The sequence below is a fragment of the Pituophis catenifer genome, unplaced genomic scaffold (genome assembly GCF_029215685.1).
Source record: "Pituophis catenifer annectens isolate HBS135680 unplaced genomic scaffold, rPitCat1.0.hap2 SCAF_4, whole genome shotgun sequence".
NCBI lineage: Eukaryota > Metazoa > Chordata > Lepidosauria > Squamata > Colubridae > Pituophis > Pituophis catenifer.
Window position 1 is genome coordinate 95,970,983 of NW_027256884.1, and position 17,373 is coordinate 95,988,355.

The 17,373-nt window shown below is 35.6% G+C and overlaps 1 protein-coding gene across 1 annotated transcript in view; it reads left to right on the forward strand.

Annotated features, from left to right (window-relative positions):
• The window catches only part of MYH15 (myosin heavy chain 15), an 86,877-nt gene that overhangs the window by 39,028 nt on the left and 30,476 nt on the right, over positions 1-17,373 (forward strand). The window contains exons 22-29 of the mRNA XM_070942705.1: positions 1,761-1,897; positions 3,499-3,754; positions 7,172-7,414; positions 8,695-8,871; positions 9,447-9,592; positions 10,517-10,607; positions 13,647-14,036; positions 15,406-15,532. Coding sequence (XP_070798806.1) covers positions 1,761-1,897; positions 3,499-3,754; positions 7,172-7,414; positions 8,695-8,871; positions 9,447-9,592; positions 10,517-10,607; positions 13,647-14,036; positions 15,406-15,532 — 1,567 coding nt within the window. The remainder of the gene's footprint in view (positions 1-1,760; positions 1,898-3,498; positions 3,755-7,171; positions 7,415-8,694; positions 8,872-9,446; positions 9,593-10,516; positions 10,608-13,646; positions 14,037-15,405; positions 15,533-17,373) is intronic.

Consider the following 17,373-nt stretch of genomic DNA (forward strand, 5'->3'; position numbering starts at 1 on the left):
CCTAGAGTTGGAAGGGAAAAGCTGCTGTGTTGCACGTATACTACCCAGAAGAAGATATATTTTCATTGCTAGATTGTCCAGCCTTCTACATTGTGGAATATGGCTCAGTAACTAGAGCAATTTCATTTCGCAATGAGCTATTATTTTTGCACTTATTTGTATATACACATAAATATATCTATAACTTTGCTTCTGTAAGCAGCACAGTATACCGTAATCTATCTCTATGTATCTTAGTTTCAGTCCCAATTCTAAACCAATTTTAACACTTTTATTACATTTGTACAACTGTTGCAGTATTCTCAGTCTTCTGTTCTCAAAGGAAAATACCCTTAGCTCCGTCAACATCTTTTCATGGGAATTTCTAGCTCCCAATCACTTCACTACCTTTCTCTGAACTTATTCCAAATGAGCTCAATAATAAAAATCAGGTCTGACCAAAGCAAAATAATATGGAACTATTATATCATGTGTTTTTGAAATCTTACTTCTTTTGATACAGTCTAAATTTGTATCTTCCTTCCTTCCTTCCTTCCTTCCTTCCTTCCTTCCTTCCTTCCTTCCTTCCTTCTTTCCTTCCTTCCTTCCTGCCTTCCTCCCTCCCTCCCTCCCTCCCTCCCTCCTTCCCTCCCTTCCTTTGTTTTTTTACTTAATTTCTTTATGAGGAAATTTATGGACAAGTCCCTTCAGTTTTCTTAGTAAGCTTTTTCAGAAGTAGTTTGTCACTGCCTCCTTCCTAGGCCTGAGAGAAAGTGACTAGCCAAGATCACTCAGAGTCTCCTAGTTTCTAGCCTGATGCTTAACCACTACATCAAACAAATTCTATTCTAAGATATTTTTCAGGAGAAATATTATAAGCCAAATGTCTCTCGTCCTAAAGCCGTACATTTATTTTTTGTTTCCAAAGTGAGTTTTTCATTTGTGTACTTAAATTTATTATTTTACTTGCAGTCTACTTCTCTGCGAATATCATTTTTAGTTTATTTCCATCTAAAATAATGGCATATTATCTATTCCATTCGATTTTCTGTCATCTGCAAATTTGATAAACATTCATATTTCTATATCTAAATCATTTGTAAAAATATTGAAGAATTGAGGACCCAGTCCTGAATTAACTTATTCAAGGCGTCAATGCCCAGTCCATCTTCAAGACAACTTTGTCTGTGGCCCCAGAATCCAAATTGCTTCTATAGACACAATTTCCAAATCATAGTTCATTTATAGTATTTTCATTTTCCTTTCCCTGTCTTTTTCATAGCCTGGAAAGATAGAATGGAATATTGTTTGAACCCTCAGTGTCTTCACCTTTTTCAAATGTCTGCTGAAAATTAAGTAGTGATTAAAAAAAAATGGACCTAGCAATAGGACTAAATGGCAATTTTTATTAAGGAAAAAGCCTAACGGAAAAAGGTATATTCTTAGCTCTGGTAGTATAGATTTATATTATCATTCTCATTTGCTTTTACAATGTTTAATTTAAAGAAAAATGAGATATATTTTTATATTTCAAGAGTCAATAGTAATTTCAACTATTTAATTAACCACCTTATGCACTGGATAATGCAATATCACTTCTTCTAAACCGGCATTAAGATTTCATACTCTACTATTTTTATCTTGTTATCACAGTATGCTGATACAACTATTGTTATGCCCTTATACTGTTATATGGCTTTGTTACATGTCTGAAACTGAACTATGTGTCACCAATAACAATTGATTAAATTTATTTGACAAACTGATGGCATGTATTTCAGGTTTTTTTTAAAGCTGGTCTCCTAGGCCATCTGGAAGAAATGAGAGATGAGAGATTAGCCAAGATCTTAACTCTAATTCAAGCAAGAGCCCGAGGCAAACTGATGCATACTGAGTTCTTGAAGATGTTAGAACGAAGGTATTATGCTACATACTCTTCACGACACTGTGTACTGGGGACAAAGTGTTACTTCTTTTTTCCAAGTGATTATATTATACAGCAATTTTCCTCAGCCTGGCATCATCCAGATAATGCAGCGTCCAAATTTACAAGCCATCACTTTCATCATGTGGACTAGGAATTTGTAGTCTTAAATTACATATGTGAAGGAAGTAGCTTGAGGAGGCAGTAGAAATTTGATTTATGGAAAAGAACTTTGAAGTAGTTCATGTAGTATCTGATATTTCACAATTGTGAATAATGCCAGAAAATGCCAGAAAAAAATGTATTGTTTTTTTCCTTCTTTCTCCATATTATTATCTTATGCAAACAAGGTTTGTTTTTTTTCTTATGTTGACTGAGAGCTGAATAAGATTTTTCCCCCATGTCTATTTCTGCACTGGCATGTTCTGGCTAATTTTTTTTCTTCCTGTGCTCCACTGAAGTCCATGAGTGAGACAGCCTTAAGTCATCCTTAGTAACAGCATTGTTAAAATAACCTCTCCTCCATTATTCTAACAGTATCCAAGGACAACCTCAAAGTATATAAAACCTGTCAGGCTTTTCCATCACTGACTATGGTGGGGAGGAAGATAACTCCAGTAACTTGAAACATTGGCAATAAGGGCAAGATAATGACTGGCAATAGGCATACCAAATATAATCCTAGGATAACCGCCAGGAGCCATTTGATGTGGAATGGCACACTAAACAAAAAATTGCATGGATTCAAGGATAGGTTTACAGCACTATAATTCAGCAGTGGAGAAAAACCTAATTTTTTTTTTTATATAAAATAAATAAATAAATTTGCATCACTAAGAAGGAAAAATAGCTGCAGTTTTTCAAAAGCACTTGATCCTTTTGTTACATATAAGTAAAGGCTCGAATATTGTTTTTTTCTTATTTCAAAGGGTACTTATCAGTGATGGGTTTCAAAATTTTTTACTACCGGTTCTGTGGGTGTGGCTTGGTGGGTGTGGCTTGGTAGGTGTGGCAGGGGAAGGATACTGTAAAATCTCCATTCCCTCCCCAATCCAGGGGAAGATTACTGCAAAATCCCCATTTCCTCCCAATCAGCTGGGACTTGGGAGGCAGAGAATAGATGGGGGCGGGGCCAGACAGAATTTTTACTACCGGTTCTCCAGAACTGGTCAGAACCTGATGAAACCCAACCCCTGTTACTTATACAATATAAATAAAAACATGTATCCGTACTAATGGTAGCTGTCACAGCTGTTTCTGCTGCAAAAACAGATAACTGTACTTATTGCTTTGAAAATGCAAAAGAAATGTAGAAATGGTAACACAAAATGAAGCATACAATCTAGAACTAGGAATTATTAAAATATGTAGCATTACTATAATATTTAGCACATAAAAGAAAATAAATTATTACAAAGGCCTAAGATCATGAGAGAAGATCCAAGAACTAGTACTATAGTTGGCTCCATTTCAGATAACTCAAGACTTCCTTCCTTCCTTCCTTCCTTCCTTCCTTCCTTCCTTCCTTCCTTCCTTCCTTCCTTCCTTCCTTCCTCCCTCCCTCCCTCCCTCCCTCTCTCCCTCCCTCCCTGCAGAGATGCCCTACTTGTGATCCAGTGGAACATTCGAGCTTTCATGGTTGTGAAAAATTGGCCTTGGATGAAGCTATTCTTTAAGATCAAACCCCTCCTAAAATCAGCAGAGACTGAAAAAGAAATGGCTAATATGAAAGAAGAGTTCCTGAAATTGAAGGAGGCCTTAGAAAAATCAGAAGCCAGAAGGAAGGAGCTTGAAGAAAAGCAAGTTTCTCTTGTACAGGATAAGAATGACCTGCTCCTCCAGCTGCAAGCAGTAAGTAGATTAAAATATCAGTGTTAATTAATCCAACCCAAGCTTTGGTCCAGCAAAGGAAGCTTGCTGTAAAACTGATCCTGCTAAGTACAAAAGTGAAATCCAGGGGCACGTAAAAGGGGCGTTGGTCCTACCTGAGACGCTCCTTCTCGTTGGGTGGAGACAGCAGCCATCTGATGCTGATCCATTTAATTCTAGCACAAGCTTTTAATACTTACAACCTTAATTTACTCAAAAGTCCCCTTCCTTTCTTTGAGTACTTCTTACATAACATTTAATTACATTTCATATACTGTGAATCATAAAGAAAGAATAGATAAGTAGAATTGAAGGCTTGCCAAAAATGATTGATACATTTTCCATCTTATAAAAAATAAAATTGATAGGTACTAAAGTTGTTCACAAAATGTTTGACAGTCAGACATTTTGCAGCAAGAGAAAATTGGAATGGACAATATGGTGTTTTTTTCAAGAAATGCCTGAGAACAAGTAGAATCTTTTATTATTATTATTTCTTTCAGTTGCTGCTCACCAAAGTTTATAGCTCAAATATGGCTCCCCAAAGTTTATAGCTCAAGGAGAAGAATTTTCTTTCCATTGATAAAATGCTGCTATAAGAAAGTTGGTAAAAAAAAATATTTCTATTACTAGAGAATAGTCAATTTCCTACAAGTAAACAAGTAATAATTTTGCATTTTTTCTCTTAAAGCAAAAACATAGATTGCAGAAGTAACATAAATCTATACAAAAAGGATATGCAAATTACAAAGGAGAAACATATTCAAAAACATCATAAAAATTAATAAGGGAAATATTATAAATCTTTTACTCTATAAAATAGGGAAAAGGTTGTTTTTTTAGTTTATCATATTTTTCAAGTATTTTTCACAATAAACTTAGCTTGCTTTATTTTTTTAAAATAAATATCCTAAAAAAGCAGGAAAAAAAAGAAACAGCCAGTTTCAATAATTTGTTCAACTAAAGATGACAACCTTTGTTTTGCTCTGCATTAGTTAACATTACTTTACATGTAAATATATGAAGTGTAAAACTTTAAAAGCTTGGATATAAATACTAATGTTTTTATACATATTTCAGTCTCAGAATCAGTTTCCATGGCAAATCAACAAAGAAATGGAATGTTAAATTTGGGATATGTAGCATTTTATATACAATTCGTTGGTGTACTTTTGCACTGGCAAAGAAAAAAATGCATATTTTAAGTGTTTGTTTTCTTGAACTTATATCTCAACTGACTGATTATTCTGTTTATACATGCAAAGCAATTTATACCACATTCTTTTTTCACTTCATAAATCCTTTGTGATGAGATGAATAATGTTGGTTGAGATATCATAGAAGCTGCAATATTGTACTGGTTGTTTGCTTATTGATCACTGAAAAAAGGATTGTAAAATTCAGTTGGACCTGTGGGTAACTCGCTTTATGACAACAATGACTTACATTTATGATAGACAGGCTCCATTGTGGTCATAAGTGAGGACTCTCTGTATTCACATAAGAATATATAGTGTTGAAAGGGATTCACTTTTTATGATATATGTATAGGATTCAGAAATTAAAATGGTAGTTCTGGGTTTAATAATCACCTTCTTTTTGTTGTTGTGCCATGTCCGTCATCGGACATTGGCGATCATGTTGGCAATCCTATTTTTGTCAACAGCTGTATGAAAAAGTGCTGCTGAGTTTTGTCCAAACCAGTCCCTTAGGTTTTGAAGCCATGATGCTCTTCTTCTGCCTGGGCCTCGTTTAATAATAATCACCAGATGTGATAAATTTAGATTATTCCAAAAGGAAGCTTTAAATAGAGCCATCACTTGCTATTAGAGTTGAACATTTATTTAGTTATTATTTATTTAGAAAATTACTTCTATGGTACCAATCTCACACATGCATCTCTGGGTGCTGACAACACATTTAGAAACAGTACAAAAAAACCCAGTCTCAACAAAAGTGCTGTATGTCTGATTATTTTGTGCCAGTTTACTGTTAAATCTAGTGACTACATATATAGATTATCTGCACGATGATCTGATCCCAGGCTGGTTCTGTGGGTCTTTTAATGGTGCACACATTGCTACTGTAACTGAATCTTGTAAACATGCTGCTGATTGTTCACTGTTTTGGTTATTTTCACATTTTCCAGATTTCTCTGGAGAGTTAGGTCTTCACGTACTGTCCAAAGTATGATATTTTGCACCTGGTTATTTCTGCCTCGAGTGAGAACTCAAGTTGATGTATTTGATGATTCATTTGTTTTCTTGGCTATCCACAATATCCCCAGGAGTCTGTTACAACTACTTCAATTCCAAACCATCAATACTTTTTCTATCCTACTTTTTCAAAACCCAATTTTCACTTCTATAAAGTATCACATGGAAACTATTCCTTACCTGATTCTGATCTTTGTAGGCACAGAAATATGATAGCATTTGAAAATCTTTTTCGAAGTCTTCATTGTGAACCTACCAGGTACACCTCTGTAGCATATTTTCTGACTCCTGGTTTCATTATTGCAGACTAACCCTAAAAAGCAGAAACTAGCCACTATTTCAATATTTTCATTGTATAAGTAGCTGAACTTGTCAGTAATTTTGTATTCTTTATACTTACTCTTCAGTGAAGTCTTTAATTTTATTACTAGAACTTCCATATAATACCTCTAAAATCGAAGAATGTTTTCCCTTGATGCAAATTTCAAGGTAAAAGCAGTGGAAGAGATCCATTGTCCTTCTATCATGCCTAAAACTTCAACAATGTACCAGTGACATAGATTGCTAAGACTAAATAAAGCACAACTGAAAATTTGAACAAGTAGGCCCATTTTCGTGCTCCATGGGCCTCTGGGAGGTCCGTTTTCCACCTCCCTGGGCTCCAGACGCTCTATGGAGGCTGGAAATAGGCCCATTTTCGCCCTCCATGAGCCTCTAGGTAGCCCATTTTTCACCTCCCTGGGCTCCACCCTCTCACACTTACCTGGGATCCAAAACGGGCTGTGTGGGGATTCCTGGGAGGGGCGGGCGAGCCGGTCATCGGAACTACCGGTTCACCGAACTGGACATAAAACTAACATCTTGTTTGCCCAAACTGGTCCAAACCAGCTGAATTCCACCTCTGAGTCTAGTCCTTTCAAACTGTGTTAATAAAGAGTCAGTTTAAAAGCCAAGTGTGAACACTTTTCATCTATCCAGACCTTGGTATCTACTGCTTAATATTTTTCCAAGAACTCAAAAATATCTCATTTTTTCAATAATCCCTTGCATCTAGCATGGGTTTAGAGTAGCATCTAGTCTAGATTCCAATTTTGTGGCTTAATACTAAAATGTATAGTTGATGATTGATTAGCTAAATAGGTTTTCTTGAGCCATTAATACAAGTCGCTGCAAATTCTGACAGGAGCAAGATACCCTTGCGGATGCAGAAGAACGATGTGATTTACTGATTAAATCTAAGATCCAGCTGGAAGCCAAAGTTAAAGAACTGACTGAACGGGTAGAAGATGAAGAAGAGATGAACTCTGAGCTGACATCCAAGAAGAGAAAGCTGGAGGATGAATGTTCTGAGCTGAAGAAAGATATTGATGACCTTGAAATTACTTTGGCAAAAGTTGAGAAAGAAAAACATGCTACAGAAAATAAGGTACCTTTAATATTTAAAAACAAAAAACAAAAATCAACCTGGTCTAACTGTATAATGATTGTATAAATGGGTTAAAAGTTACATATTGGAATGAAATCTTTCCTAGCTTCACTGATATGCTGAACAATAAGGAAAGGAATATTTAGATCGTGATGGATGGCTTAATGAAAATGTAAAGCTAATGTTGGTCCCTTTGAAAAAAAGCAAATTTCAGAGTAAAATGAATCAAAAGTAAAATGTCCACAGTTTGAACTATGCCTCAGAAAGCTGCAGTTTCTCAGTGGGAAAGGTTACAACAGTTGGAGATTTAAGACTAGAAAAAGAAAGACATAGTGGGGGGAACAAGTGCAATAGCATAACTTCATAAAATTGTACATGGTATAAAAGTAGACAGAAAAACATTAAATCTTCACTAAGTCCAGTGAAATTGAATACTGTAGATGTTTTTGATGACATATAGAGGTCAGTTATGGATTTTGCTAACTCAAGGTCTAATAATTTTTCAGGAAAAAGATATGGTTGAGAGAATCTATATAAATTACATTATTTCCTCCTCTTATTTCGTCATCCTGATATCTATGCCCATAGAAACTACCTATAATTCTGTTATTTTCTGATAACATTCACATGAACAAATGCAGTGCCTGAGTATTTGTTACACACACAAACACACAAATGAAAGTACACAGACACAAATGTGTGTGCACACACAAAAGCATTTAATGTAGATAAAATTTTCTATGCACAGACTCTCCTCTTCAAGTATTGGCCACATCACAGTTGCCTGGAAGATACATTATATGCTATGACATCTTGAGTGTTGAAAATTGTTATGCAGGTTATTTTGAACAACATATTTTATTACCTGGATATGGAACTGTCTCTGCTCCAATACTCTAAGCCCAGGTTTTTCATACTGTGTTCTTCACTGTAAAAATTTGATAAGAGTTTCAATAGAAATTAAAGCTCAATTGAACACAACTTGTTTTGAATCACTAGAGCTTTGCCCTTGATAAAGAGTTCTAGAATTTCCCCCCCCCAACAAATAGGTTTCACAACTGAAAACCCTTCATCTAAGATATTTTCCTTCCTTTCTTATATGATGACATGTCTGTGATTCAATTTACATGAGGGCATACTCAAAAAAGGACCAGCTTTCTTTGTTTTGTATGAATCAGAAGGACAGTGTTTTTCACAAACAAGGATCAAAATGCATTTGAACTGCATTGACTTTACAAGAAGTTCTTGACTTTTGTAGTTACTTCCATTTCATTTTTCAGGTTAAAAACCTAACAGAAGAAATGGCAGCACTGGATGAAACTATCAGCAAACTTACAAAAGAAAAGAAATCTTTACAGGAAGCTCATCAACAGGCTTTAGATGACCTGCAAGTAGAAGAGGATAAAGTCAATACTCTGAGCAAGGCTAAAGTAAAACTGGAGCAACAAGTTGATGATGTATGTTTGGTTTGTTGTTGTTGTTGATTTACCTAGATAAACCTTACCCAACTGGTGCCTTTAGATACAAAGGAGTACAACTCTCATCCTTGCTGATTAATATTGCCATATTGATCTGGAATGGTGAGATCTTTCATCCAATAGTTCTTAGAGTCATTTAATTGAATAAAATTGGGCTTTTTAATTGATTGCCTGGGTGTTTGATGAGTAATAGCTTTGATTTGTTTTGCCATAGATGTCAGACCCACACTTTGCCTTGAGAAAAATGAATTAAAGCAAACTAATTACTAAGCTTCCAATTCAACAACAATGGCCTAAGGTGAAGCATGAACACACATGTTGATTTAATGGTCACATCAGGCTTAGCCAGAAGTGACGGTTTACGAACTATAATGGCTAGGGTCATACAGTATGCTAAACAAAACCAAATAATCCACATTATGTCTTAGCATGATGTACAGACGTTCTATACTTTATTATAACATATGTAACTAAGTATAAAATACTGTCAGAATTCATCGCCCCTTGAAGCCTTGATCTATCAAGTGTTCACTTCCAACTTTTTATGTCTGTAGCTTGAAGGATCTCTGGAACAAGAAAAGAAAGTGAGGATGGATCTGGAAAGAGCCAAACGAAAACTGGAAGGAGACTTGAAACTGACTCAAGAAAGTGTCATGGATTTAGAGAATGATAAACTGCAACTGGAAGAAAAGTTAAAGAAGTAAGGTTATTTACAGCTTTTAATAATTCAGTTTGATATGGTAGCATAGGGAAAGGCAAGCTAATGCCTTTAATCACAATTTCTCCAATTCTTTGTTCCTCACAATTTGCCATGCTGGGTGGAACAGATGGAAGTTGAAATCCAAAACATATAGAAGGGACGTGCCTTTTTGGTATAAGCAATTTTGGGTTCCTTTCATATTCACTTCTAAACATGGAAACTAACTACCAATTATGTGAAAATAATTCCACATACCTAAACTTACAATATAAACTGCTGGGTATTTGGAGGTTCCCTGCACTTTTTGGTCCAGGGAAAGCAGCCAAAACCTGAAGGTTTGTCAGTCTCCTGGGGTTTTCTCATATGTGCCTGGTGGGTATGTTTGACTAGTAAGTCACAGCTTCCACATAACAGAAGTGGATAGCTTGGGAAGGAAGTGTAGAGAATTGATAGCTAATAAGATTGTTAAAAAGAAAGGTCGGGGGAATATCCCTACCTACAAAGTTACCTTGGGCGCTTTTAAATTTTACACCTCAATAATAAGAGGCAGCAAGACAAAACAAAGTGTTGTAGGATTCCATTTTTATTTTCCTCCCCTGATCTGCTACAGTTTCTTTTATTACAGCAAATTGGCTTTGGCAGCAGATCAAAATGTAGCACACAGTAGACTCACCAACTTCACCCAGTATCAGAGTTATTAAAAGTACAACATCCATGGATTGCTTAGTTTGCAAATCGAGAAATAAGATAAGATTTTTTAAAACTTTGCATTAACAAGTAGGTTTAAAATAAAATATCTTGATAAATAGCAGTAATGGTGGCCATTACTCCTGAAATTGCATTTCTGCTTAGAAAGCAATAAGGCTATTCTGATGAATCATTGTCTTATATTCCACTACATCTAAACATCTATTTCATTAACAGGAAAGAATTTGAAATCAGTCAAATGAACTCTAAAATTGAAGATGAACAGGCCATAGTGATGCAGCTCCAAAAAAAGATAAAAGAGCTTCAGGTAAATAATGAGTGATCCTTACTCCATTGAGCTGGTAATTGTTTACAATTTATAAATCAATAGTGAATCTGAGCAGCTTAAAAACACAGTGCATTACGGGGGGGGGGGGGATGATAACCTGCACCAAGGGAACAAATATGCAATAATAATAAACATTATTATTGTTGCTGTTATTGCTTAAACTGTACGCTGCCATTCCCCCAGAATCTCTTATCTATATAAGTCAACCCAGATAAATACCTCAGTAGTTGGGTGAGAGGGCAGGGATCATGACAGAAAAGTCTCAGAGTGGATTCTAGCCACTTCAGGTGCCTAGAATATTTTTCACTTTAAACAGGGCTGGTGACAAGCTATCTGTAGGCTGTTATGCACATTTGATTGGGTTCACTCTTCATCTTCCCAGAGGTGCTCCAGGGCATCTTACCTGTTGTGTCATCTTCAGCATCTCCTTGGAAAATAATGGGCCACAGCTTGGGATCAAAATGGTATATCTTGATACTGTTTCTAAACAGCTTTAATACCATTCAGTCTGAATTTCTGGCAGAGATATCCATGTATGAAAGGTTTGCTGGATGCCACTGGATTCCACAGAAAACATCCAGATCACATTTCTCTACTTCAGTGCTGCTTCATAAATTGGGAGTCCAATTTATATAATTTGTAAAATTTATACTGTTTAAAAATCCATGTCCTGTTATTGGTCTAAATAATGCTTCTCTGTGTGTTGTCTTCCCACAGCTAGAGGTTCCAACTATTACTTCATGAGTACATCTATTTTTCTTTTAAATTCATCTAATGTTGAAAGGGGTTTTGGATTTCATATGATTTGGATTCCTTCTTTTATTCACTTTCTCTTCCTCTTTCTTTTGGGAGGATTTAATGGTTAAATTATAACCATTGAATAACATGGAAATATCTAGGCAATTAAATAAGAATGTTGCACCTTCAGAATGCCGGCTGGCCTTATATAGTCATTTCTACAGCCTGACAATAAATGCAAATCAGAATCCCTTATCATTTCCTATGCCCAACATACATCCCTTCATCCACAGTTTAAACAAAAATGATATATGTGATATAAATGAGATCCATGGCCGGTGAGTCCACATCTAATTCTTCATTTCAAACCTTTGGAACAGGAGATGTAAACTGGAGCCACAGCCTTCCTGATTTTTGTTTTTCAGAGAGTCTCTTCTGATTGTATGATTTTCTGCCATTTTGAAGCAGGAAATACTTTAATACTCTAGGTTAAGTATCCAAATAGGTTTAGTGTAACCATTTTGGAAAAAAAGTCCTCCAAATACCTCCCCTAATCTCAGGAAATCAGAAATTATAGCTTGTCCATTTATATAATTTGCAACTTTTGGGTTTCTCACAGATCTAAATAGCTATCCATCACTCCTGCTTTAAAAGAAGTGCTCTTCACTTCCTGTGAAAAGAATGATAACAGTACTCATTCCCTCACCACACCCTCTCCAACACACAGAAAACTTCATTGAGTTTTATTTTGCACTTTTCAAAAAAAAAAAAAAACTATCGATCACTTGAGAAAAACAGGTTTGAAATCTCCTTCCAGAACTGCAGGGGTCCAACTAATAGGCAGGACTTAGTTGCTGGATTGGCAATCATAAAAGAGTAGGTGAGACACTTGGAAAGAAAGATATATGAGAGAAAGTGAATTGGAGAGGGAGAAAAGATACTCAGCAAAAACAAAAACATCTCTCTGAATACCCTTGATTATAAGTATATAGCGGCTGGTGAGTTACAGAATAAGATTGTATCTTGGAAGAAGACAACATGAACTGTGTTGATATGTGACATCAACACTGAATTTGTACAAGAGCAAAGCCCTTCCAGGAATAAAAATACTCCCCTTAGCTATTGATCTATGGAGGCTCCATGATCATCTTGGTTTAACAGCTGACAAAGTTAGTTTTCATTTCTCTTTGGAGGGGAGGTTATGGGAAGTGCCATTAATAATGCTGCAACTTGCTCATTGCCCAGAAGTAGAATATGCAACTAAGCCGTTTTGACAGTTCTAGTTCAGAGTCAAAACATGGATGAGAACTACAAAAAGAGCTTCTCTTTACCTTGTAATTAATGCTTCTTTGAATTTTAAAGGGGCATAAGACACTCTAGATTTAAAAATATCTATTTACCACTTCCATCAAAATTTGCACTGGGATTTTTGCATCTCAAGTAGCCCTTAGAATAATTCTATGCATAGTTAGACTAAACCCTGCAAAGTTCAATAGTGTATTCCATATAATTTCAAATACAACTGCAGGCTGATGTCATGGGGAAATGGTACAAAACTACCTTTCCAGACAGGTGGAAACATCGTAAATTCACCGTGTATTCAGAATACATATCAGACATTTACCTTCATTTTAATGTCTCTATGGTTTTTCCTATCCAATTATATGTTGAACTGCAACTCTTGTCATCCCAGTAATAATGCTGCCTGGGGATGATAGAACTTAGGCTTCATTATGCTATGGTGTTTTTTGGTCTACAATTAATATTCTAACTAATGCAGAATATTATCCTGCTATTTTTTTCTTCTGGTTCTCTTTCACTCTGATCGTTGATTTTGTGTTTTACAAATTAGGATAAAGGAGAAAATAAATTCAGAGGAAATTTCATAGATGGTATTTGAACTTATTGAACAGAGAAGTGGTCAAAAGATGTATTCTGCCATTTTATTGCTCAGTCAGCGATCAGTAGCTTCCCAAGCTGTACACATATCAATAAATCCCAAGAAAGTCCATTATGAAGGAGTCACCCCCTGGGGCTTTTTGATTAGTAGTGTACTGTCACAGCTAAGAGGGAGTCTTGCCCTTAATAGATTGTTGAAGGATTTCTCTTTCTGCCCACTAAGTTGGTACAGAATTTTGAAAGGCCTGAAGCTCAGATTCATGTTCAACTAGGTGAAGAGAGAACTTAATAAGGTTCAAAATTAAGTATACATTCAGATTATATATACAGCTTGTAGCACATATAAGTGGAATACATAAGAGTGTTTAATTTGTCTGATAGGCCCGTATAGAGGAGTTGGAGGAAGAACTGGAAGCAGAAAGGGCTGCCCGAGCAAAAGTGGAGAAGCAGCGATCAGATCTGGCCCGAGAACTAGAAGAACTGAGTGAGCGACTAGAGGAAGCTGGAGGTGCTACTTCAGCACAACTGGAAATGAACAAGAAACGTGAGGCAGAGTTTCTCAAATTACGACGGGACCTTGAAGAAGCCACTTTGCATTACGAAGCTACTGCATCTACACTAAGGAAGAAGCATGCTGACAGCATGGCAGAGCTTGGGGAACAAGTTGACAATTTGCAGAGGGTCAAACAAAAACTGGAAAAAGAGAAAAGTGAGCTGAAGTTAGAGGTCGATGATCTATCATCTAACATGGAGCAGCTGGTCAAGGGAAAGGTAAAAGCAATTTAATATGAAAATTTGAATGGGGATCTATAGAGAGATAGATGCAGTAGATGTAGAGATATAGCTAGATAGTTTGTCTATTTTAAGTTGTAAGAACAGTTTCCTCTTCATTATGTTGAAGAGCTGGGTAACTTTCTGTTTCTCAGTTAGTGTGGCTATGGTTTTCTGTCTATCCATAGTTCCCGCATAGTTTTATATATCCATTCTCATTAGATCTGCTATTGTAGTGACATTTCATCAATTCCAGAATCTTTTGTCCTATCCATATATGATTGGTTCCAGGAGCTCACTTATTGTCAGGTTGCCCTGGCTCCCCAACATCTGATATGGATCTTGTTAGTCCAAGTGTCATCTGAGCCAGCATGACTCTCTTAGATTCTCGTATTTGAGATAGGCAGGTGAAGTGTTAGGACCCCTACTGGTAAGGTAAGTACCAACCAGGATTTCAACCTTGTCTCCCCTGTCAATGGTGGCACCCTAATCACCATGTATGTATGTATGTATGTGTGTGTGTGTGTTTGTTTGTATGTATGTATGTGGGAGTATGTGTATGCACAAACACACAGTGAGAATGTATTACCTTTTTTTACTATCCAAAACTCTAATTTCATATCTTACTTCGGTTTTCCTTTCTTTATAGACCTCCATTGTAACTTGTCACTAAATTAGTCACTAAACTGTTAGTTACTAAATGAAGCAGTCACTTAATGAGTATTAAAACTAGTGACCACAAACTGTTTTGACATTTTCTGAATTCTTCTGCAGAAATGTTAAGCTACTATCTTTTATGGACTTTGGCAGAAGTGGGTGACAATTTATTGTAAGATCACATCATGTTCTTCAGAAAAATTTCCATCCAAGAGTCCCTTGGGAGTTGGGCAGCATAGAAATTCGATAAATTAAATTAAATTAAATTTTACTTTTCTTTAATAATAAATGATGTGTGGAAGAATTGTAAAATATTCCTTAGGGGTATTTTTTTCTCTCCCAACTACTGACAAGAGTTTCTAAAAGAATGTCTAAAGCTCACAGAAGCATACTATTGTCTAAGTAACATATTTCATTTCATGAATTCAGTCAAATAATTCCAAATTATTATTAATTAAATGATTTATTTCATTTCATATGTCATTATATATTCCTATATGTTTGTTTTTGGGTGATATAATTCCAGTAAAATATTACCTATGAGAAGTTTCTATTTGGATTTCATTTATTTATTATTAAACTTGTATGCCTCGCATCTCACCAGAAGCAACTCTAGGCAGCTGACAGACATTCCATTAAAATGTACCAGAAAACATTAAAACAGCAAATAAATTCCTTTCCTGCTTACAGTAGGTTTGTTCCATTGCTTTAGGCAAATGCAGAGAAACTATGCCGTACTTTTGAAGATCATCTCAGTGAGGCCAAGACTAAAGTAGATGAAATGACCCGGGTGATAAATGATCTCACTGCACAGAAAGGGAAGCTGCAAACTGAGAACGGTAAGTTATTTGACAGTTCTGTACAATTCTTTTTTTTTTTTTTGAAGAAAATTTTTATTTATTTTTCTCTTTAAACATAGATAAAATACATCTTTTTAGAGCAAGGGTTTGATCCGGTATAAAACAAGTACAATTGCTCACACTCCCTTCCAAATTTCATCCATTAACATCTTAAAAAGGAAAAGAAAAAAGAAAAAGACACAAAGAAATCCAAACCCAATTTTTATCACTCAATCTAACATCTTATTCTAAATATTTGGCATTCTGCTATATCACCCTAAATCTTAAACTCCAACTATAGACAGCTCTTTGTTATATTCATTTATCATTTTAACAATCAGTATTTCATATATGTTCTTTACTTCTAAGACCCAAATCAAATCAGTATTTTTCTTAAATCACATCTAATGCCCATAGTTTTAACATAAAATATTTTACTCCTCTCTTAAAATCCTTTCAAAATCAATTCACTTTAAAATTTATTCCACATTTCCATCTATAATTTATTATTCCCAAAATGCTTTGTTTTTGCTAATTATGAGCTTCTTCTCCATTGCAACTAGTTCTACTTTTTAACTGGTTCATAACTTAAATAGCTATTCCCCAGCAGTATTTTCCTCCACTTCTATCAATCTGGCTTTTACTGTTCTTCAAAAATATCTCCTTCACTCCTCCTAGGTTTATTTTTGGCTGGATCACAGCTTAGTTAGCTGGTTTCCAGGGATGCTTTCCTTCACTCCTCACCTTATTTGTTGGCTGGATCACAGTTTGGTTTTAACTGCTCTCCAACATTTTCTCCTCCACTCCTCCTAAGTTTATTTTTAGCTGGATCACAGCTTAATTAGCTGTTTTCCAGGGATGCTTTCCTCCACTCCTCACCTTATATTTAACTGGTTTACAGTTTAGCTTTAACTGCTCTCCAGCATTATCACCTCCACTCCTCCTAAGTTTATTTTTGCTAGTTCACAGCTTAATTAGCTGTTTCCCAGGGATGCTTTCCTCCACTCCTAACCTTATATTTAACTGGTTCACATTGGCTTTAACTGCTCTCCAGTATTATCTCCTCCACTCCTCCTAAGTTTCTTTTTAGCTGGTTCACAGCTTAATCAGCTGTTTCTCAGGGATGCTTTCCTCCATCCTAACCTTGTATTTAACTGGTTCACAGTTTGGCTTTAACTGCTCTCCAGCATTATCACCTCCACTCCTAAATCTATTATTCAGCTGGTTCACAACTCAGTTGGCTGTTTTCCAGCAAAGCTTTCTCCATTCCTTCCTATTCATGGCTAGTTCACAGCTTTATTTCATCTAATCACCAATTAGATGAAATTCTGTACAATTTTTATTATTGTGTTTTATCTTACTTTTTCTCAACAGAAATCTGCCTCAACTTACATACCTCAACATCTCAGAAGGGCTTTTCCTAGAGTTTGTTTTAAGCACTAGACACAATAATAAGTTATGGGAGGTTTCATGCAGTTTGATTTAAAGAAAGACTCTCTGGAGCACCAGCTATTGGAGACATTGGACACATCCCTCTTGACTGTAGACTATACTCTGCAGAAAGGGCAGTTTACTTAGAATTTTATTTAAAAACTTAAAAAATACTAGAGCACCTGGGAGAAAATGTCTTACTTTTTGCAGGGAACATACCTGCATATCATTAATAAAATAGCACTCTTTATATCAAAGGTCAAACTTTTATATCAAAGGTCAAAAAGACAGAATATTTAGATCAGACTGAAATTAACTATAGGGATGATGACTTAGTATGAAAATATTTTATTGTTTTCCTTGTATCTACTTGTATATTTGTATTACTTTTAAATTTTTGATATGTTCAA